General features: G+C 36.0%; 1 protein-coding gene across 1 annotated transcript; it reads left to right on the top strand.

The window, feature by feature from the left end:
- Nucleotides 1-6,454: 6,454 nt before the first annotated feature.
- LOC148576092 (uncharacterized) lies at nt 6,455-7,513 on the top strand. The gene has a single exon (XM_088502673.1). The coding sequence runs from the start codon at nt 6,455-6,457 to the stop codon at nt 7,511-7,513; it is 1,059 nt and encodes a 352-aa protein (XP_088358799.1).

The following is a 7,513-nucleotide window of genomic DNA, read 5'->3' on the forward strand; positions in this document are numbered from 1 at the left end:
TAATGCATCAAGCTTTCAATTATTTCATCCGTGTCCTGTTATGCTAGTGATAAAAATTTAAATTTGAATTTTTTTTCCCTTGTAAACGAGGTAGAGTGAGGTAAATCAATGTAAGAGTGAGTGGTTACAAAAGAAAATAAATTAAAATTAATGTCAATTAAAAAATATTATTATGATTAATCTTTATTGTAATAATATATATAAAAATTAAATTATATTAAGTATCATTAATATAAGATACGTTAGGCTGCGTTTGTTTCTGAGAATAGGATAGGATAAGACATTGAGAATAAAATATAAGTGATAGAGACACAAAATTTTGTGTTCTTATATTCCGTTTGGTAATAAACTAGAACAAATTATAAAAATTTAATTTATTCTCATTTTTTCATTCAAAAAATTTGAGATGAAAAATATAATAATAAAAAATATCATTATGAAAAATTAATAAGAATAATTAAAAAAATAAAAAATAAATTGTATCCCTTGTTAGTGTCTCCGTGTCTTTTCTGTCAGGATGGACACAAAATACACTAATTTACTGTCTCTTGACACATTGTCTCTATCCATGTCTTTTCTATCAAATACGATTTTATGTCTCTGTGCGTATCTCTGTCTGAGTATTCTATCTCTGTAAACAAACACAGTCTTACATCCTAACATGGCTGATTATGGTTGAAATATTTTAGGTTCTAAACATTTTTCATATAGAAGCTGATGATTGATTTCAGTGTTCTTAATGATTTTCGTTTTCAAATACATTTGAAACCAAATTAAAAATGATGAAGCTAGAACCACATTGCTTCCCATCAAGACAACAACGTAACAATGACTAGATATAATAAATTAAAAGAAATAAATATAAATAATTATATATGTTTTAGTTCATCAAGTACAAAACAAGAGAACATATGTCATGAATTAATGTGAGACTCGGTAATTAAGTCTACGTTTGTTTACTTACAGGTAACGAGCACTGAAACAGAAAGATAATATAAAATCATGTTGCGTAAATGAAATGTAGATCCAAATGTTATAATTTTTCCTTTGATAATGGATTATGTCAAATTGAAAGCGAACTAAGTTTACATATTTGGTATCATCAATATATATATATATATATATATATATATATATATATATATATATAGAGGAAAAAAAATAAATATTTTTATTTTTTCACTTCTCCTTAATAACTTTTAATAATAAAATAAAAAATATAAAAATATATCCATGCAATATTAGTATATATAATATTTCTTACATTTTTTTATTGAATAAATACCCTTTTCGACCTCTGTCCTTTTTAAAAGTTGACTACACGCTCTCTAACCTTTATAAAATATCAAATCGGCCTCTATCCATATACTCCGTGATACCAATTAGCCCTTCCGTTGGTTTCTCCGTTCATAGTCGTCGAAAAACGCTGAGATGTAACGTACATCCCGTAACATGGCGTTGGCACATCATACGTGGAATGCTCTGTGTTCATTTGGACCATTCCACATGCAGGGGCTTAATGGTCCAAATGAACACAGAGCATTCTACGTATGATGTGCCAATGTCATGTCATGGACTACATGTTACACCTCAGCATTTTTCGACGACTATGAATGGAGAAATCAACGGAAGGGCTAATTGGTATCACGGAGTATATGGATAGGAGCCGATTTGATATTTTATAAAGGTTAAAAGGTGTGTAGTCAACTTTCAAAAAGGATAGGACTCGAAAAAGGTATTTACTCTTTTTTTTATTAGTAAAATTTATATAGTAAATAAATTTTCGAAATTTAAAATAGAGTAAGTAATACATCTCATCTTTAAGATAATTTTAAACGATTGAAACTATTTTATGTAAATCTTGTGTAGTTTCTACTAGACTAACTCTTAATCTTTTATTAAGTTTTAAATATATGGATATATATGGATATGAATATTTAGTTTGTTTTCAATGCAATCAAGTTTTCAACTTATTTCCTTCTCGTTTAATTTTCATTGAGAAGAATGTTGTTCTTTTAATTTTCCACATAAGAAATACCACTACTATTATGTTGAAAACTCCAATACTAATGGTGCAAATTGTTAGAAAGAGAGGAGACTAGAGGAAAAGTTTTGTATGTTTTGTTATACGAAATATATATATATATAATTTATTATTTATAAGTATTAAAAATAAATAAATAATAAATAAATAATTTTTTTCAAAATTATAATTTTATTCAATGAAAATTAGTGGTTTGAGTCCACGCTCAACCTCATACAAGACTTAAAGTGGGGTTTTCCGAAGAAAAGAAATATCTAGATAGACAACAAAAAAGATAGAAATAATTTTTTTATAAACATAATAATAATAAATAAATAATATATTATTATTAATATGAGTATAATTTCATGCTAATAAATATATAAATATCCTAATAATTCTGATACAAATAAAGTAACTATTCCAAAATGTAGTAGTTATTTAAGTTTTATTTTTTGAGAAACATTAAAATTAAAAAATAAAAATTTGAAACAAAAACTCAATACAGTAAAGTGAAAAATTTAAAAAGTTCAGAGTTATAATACGAAAACTAAACAAGAAACTGAAGTTATCTTTGGTATTACCATCAATAACTAGATGGAACAAAATCAACCAGTGACGGACCCAGAAAATTTATGGTAAGGGGGCAAAAATAATTCACATTATTATCAAAAGATATATTAATTTAAATTTAAAAAGAGCTCTTTTATAAAAGCATTACTACTCGCACTATCAGATTTCATAAGATAATAATAGAGATAAAAAACAGCATCTTATGAAATACTATATTCCAATTAATTGCTAAATTCATCAAACCAATCAGCATTAAATTTACCAAAAAAAGTCCCAAAATATGTTTGTAGAAAATTATATTCTCTTGGTTGACAATGATCTTTTCACAAATAAATTTGTCTAATTTCATCTCTGTCATTTATATCATAATTTAAAATTTTGGGTCGTTGTTCAGGATCAACTATGAAACTTTTTACATTGAATTTTAAAAACTTTTTTTTATTAGAAGAGACTAATGAAGTGACTTCAGATTCTAGTGGTAGCTTTCTTTTAAAATATTTTTCCATTATTATTTCTAAAAATAAAAAATATATATTCTAAATTAGTAAATTGATCGATTCACTTTAGAAATTTATATGCAACATAATTATATATAATAGAATAGAATAAAAGATAAACAAATAAATAATAAGGATCACTAAATCAAAAATAAAATAAAATATATAAATTCATGAAGAGAATATAAAAATAGATTAATACCTAAACTATAATTGTTTGAATTAAAATTTGCAATCGAAAATATGAAAAGAGAAACAATAAAATTGAAAAAAAACATAAAATCATAGAGAGCTGTATAAAACAAAATAGAGAATTTAAAATTTACCTGTTGATGAAGACAAGATGACCACTAAACAAGGAATAGAAAAAAAATGTTGAAAATATGAAACTAAGAAGAGAGTTTAAGAGAATAAATGAGTGACGACTAGGATTTGAGAATGAGAGAAGACTAAATTTAATTAGGTTAACTCATAATCAAAATGATAGCAAGATAAAATGGATTCAAGGTTTTAAATAATTAGTTTAATTTATTTGTAATGGGATCATTTAAAATTTAAAATGGGGGCATATTATATATGTATATATTTTTTTTTGTTTAAAAAAATTAAATGAGAGTGGGGGCAAGTGCCCCCCCATGGTTCCATGTAGGTCCGTGCCTGAAATCAACCCACTCTTTAATTTGTAGCTTCTAATCGATTTGATAATAACTTTCGCAACGTCTGTTTTTTTATTTCTAAAAATTCTGGCATTCCTTTTCAACCATAAATTCTAAATGATAGTAAAAAAGTCAATCAACCACCTATTACATTCGTTTTTTTTATAAAAATTTTTATCCAACTCTCAAAGTGTCTCAAAATATTACTTAATAGTTTTTGGAGTAGACTAAAGTTTATTATAATTGTCTTGGTAAAGGAACAAATTGACTTATGACTAGTTCAATTATTAATCTTGTTTTACAACTACCAGGCAAAAATATTCAACCGTAGTATAGCGATATTTTTTCCACGTAACTTTCTTACCGTGTCCTCTCCCAACGACCCACCAATATAATATCAATGTGAGATGTTTTTTGGGGCAACAGATGGAGTGCGTTGAAGGAGGGATTAGATGAAGATGAAGATGTTGATGACGACGACCATGACGACTACGATAGATGGCATGGCAATTTGGGTTTAAACAATAAAATAGTCATGTGAAAATGATTATAATGGAGGTAAACATGTTATTAGGATTTTTTTTTTTTGAATAATGTCATCTTATTTCTCATCATCATGTTTAAATAAGATATTATATACATAAAAAAAATCAAATACTAAATAAATTATTATATATTTATATATAAATACATATATTATTTAATTTATATTTAATATATGTTACGGATCCAACCCACGGATCCCACGTACCCGGTCACTCGAGAACAACCCGTTTCGACCCAAAGGCCCAGAACCGGCCCTTCAGAGCTCCCAACCAACTTTCGAATTCAAACACCTCTCTTATCTTAGCCAAACAAGATAAGATAAGATAACTACCATCGTTTATAAAAAGAGGACCCAAGTCCCTCCAGGTATCATTCATTCCTCACACCTTATACCTCTTAGATCCATTCTGACTTGAGCGTCGGAGCGTCTTTGCAGGTACCTCCCCCCATTGCTCCAATCAAGTGATCCGGCATCAACCTCAACCCGCAAGTTCTCGATCCATCTCTCAACCCGTACCAGAGACATCTTGTACATTGGCGCCGTCTGTGGGGACTTGCACCAGCTGGGCCGGATGGGGGACGTCCTGGAGGAAACCCCCTCAAGCCAGGATAACTCACGACCGCTTAACCCAACTCCAGAACCTCGGGAGGTCACAAACCAAGCAAGAATAGCAAGCACTGTCCACCACACAAACGACCACGTCGTCACGGACCAACAACATCCCGAGAAAGCTAGGGACAAAGCAGCACAGATCATCCAGGATCTCTGCCTCCGGGTCCAGGAACTCGAAGGCAAATTGACCAGTAGAGAAAAACATAACAACGAACGCAGAAGCCACGCAACTTCCAGATCAAAGTCTCACCGCGGCAGATCGCCGACCCGACGACACGACAGTAGAAACGATCGCAGTACCTCACGCGACCACAGACACGAGAAATCGCCAGAACGGCGATACAACAGGAAACACGACCGCAGCGCTTCCCGAGAACCGAGTCATCAACACTACTCAGACGAAGATCGGAGGTACCGAAACACCAAGCGCACGAGAAACGACCATATAATAATGGGAGCTACACCCTTCACAGAAAGAATCTTAAGAGCGAAACTCCTCAAAGGTTTCGACAAACCTACCGACATGAAATATGATGGAACCAAAGATCCCCAGGAACATCTAACGGCCTTTGAGGCCAGAATGAACTTGGAAGGAGCGGCCGATGCGGTCCGATGCAGAGCCTTCTCGGTAACCCTGGCAGGACCGGCGATCAAATGGTTCAACGCCCTCCCAAACGGATCCATAGCCAGTTTTCACGATGTAACATGAAAATTCATGGCCCAATTCACAACCAGAATCACTAAAGCAAAACACCCCATCAGCTTACTGGGGATCACGCAAAAACAAGACGAATCCACAAGGAAATACCTCGATCGCTTCAACGACGAATGCCTGACGGTCGACGGACTCACGGACTCCGTCGCAAGCCTTTGCCTAACCAACGAACTCATGAACGAAGATTTTCGCAAACACCTCACCACCAAACCAGTATGGACCATGCACGAGATCCAGAACGTCGCCAGAGATTACATCAATGACGAAGAAGTCAGCCAGGTCGTCGCCGCCAACAAACGGCAACACGGCAACACCCAACTCGGCAACTCAGCTTCTCGCCAAAACCCACCACCCAGAGAAAACCAAAGAGACCACCCCAGACCGACAAATACCAGCCGACCACCAAGAATCGGCAAATTCTCTAACTACACGCCCCTAACGGCACCAATTACCGAGATATATCACCAAATAGCAGACCGAGGTATAATTCCGAAAGCCCGACAACTCAAGGAAAGGACAGGAGGCAACAAAACCCTCTACTGCGACTACCACCGGGGTTACGGTCACAAAACACAAGATTGTTTTGACCTTAAAGACGCCCTCGAACAAGCCATACGAGACGGCAAACTCCCAGAATTTGCCAAAATCATCAGAGAACCAAGACGCGCGGAAAGAGAAAGGTCGACGGAAAGAGAAGGGCGTAACACAAGAACCCAAAAGCAACCCCCCAGGAAAAGCCCGGAGGAAGACCCGACCATCATAGTAAACGTCATCACAGGCAAGGACGTATCAAGTAAGTCAAAACTAACGATGAAAAAAGATCTCAAAGTAATGGCTGTCAGAAACCAAACCCCACCAACTGCGGCCGACAACATGATAACCTTCTTACCAGAGGATTGCCAGCACGGCACCTCGGCCGAGGATGCCCCCTTCGTCATCTCGGCAAGAATCGGAACAGGACTAGTGCGAAGGATACTAGTAGACACCGGGGCAGACTCGAACATTCTTTTCCGAGGAGTCTTCGATAAACTTGGGCTCCACAACGACAACCTCCAAACACACCGCAACGGCGTCATGGGACTAGGAGACAACTTTCTCAAACCAGATGGCTCAATCACACTTCCCATCACCATAGGAACGAGCAGCCAGAAGAAAACAATCCTATCCGAATTTGTAGTCCTAAAAGATTCCACAGCCTATAACGTAATCCTCGAAAGGAAAACAATCAATGACTTCTCCGTAGTCATCTTTACCAAATACCTCCTTATGAAGTTCAGAACTGACGACGACTCCGTCGGTACCATCCACGGGGACCGAGAAGTCGCCGCCGAATGCGACAACACCAACCTAGCCCTAAGGAAAAAGTCCCGAGATGCGGCCGGAGTATTCCTAGCCGATCTGGATGCCCGACAAGACGGCCAACCCAAGCCAGAACCAGAAGGAGATATGGAAAAACTACAAATAGGGCTAACCAAAGATGAATACACCTTCATTAATAGAAACCTCCCATACGACCTCAAAGAGGAACTCTCTCAACTCCTGAAACAAAATAGAGACTTGTTTGCATTCACGCCGGCCGACATGCCGGGAATAAGCCCCGACCTAATGTCCCACCGACTCTCCGTAGACCCCAAAGCCAAACCCGTAGCACAAAGGAGACAAAAAATGTCATCAGACCGGGCCGCCGAGGTCAAAAAGCAAGTTAAAGCCCTACTCGAAGCCAACTTCATCAGGGAAATCCCCTACACGACCTGGCTAGCCAACGTCGTACTAGTGAAGAAATCTAACGAGAAATGGCGAATGTGCGTCGACTACACGGACCTCAACAAGGCCTGCCCGAAGGACGGAGGGTGTGAGGGCTCCGGTGGCCCCGGCGGGGGGTGTCCCTAG

This window comes from Arachis ipaensis, chromosome B1, assembly GCF_059453495.1.
Source record: "Arachis ipaensis isolate K30076 ecotype BB chromosome B1, ASM5945349v1, whole genome shotgun sequence".
Classification (NCBI taxonomy): domain Eukaryota; kingdom Viridiplantae; phylum Streptophyta; class Magnoliopsida; order Fabales; family Fabaceae; genus Arachis; species Arachis ipaensis.

Excerpts from the sequence above, each read along its gene's own strand:
- LOC148576092 (XM_088502673.1), top strand. The coding sequence starts at position 6,455 with ATGGCTGTCAGAAACCAAACCCCACCAACTGCGGCCGACAACATGATA.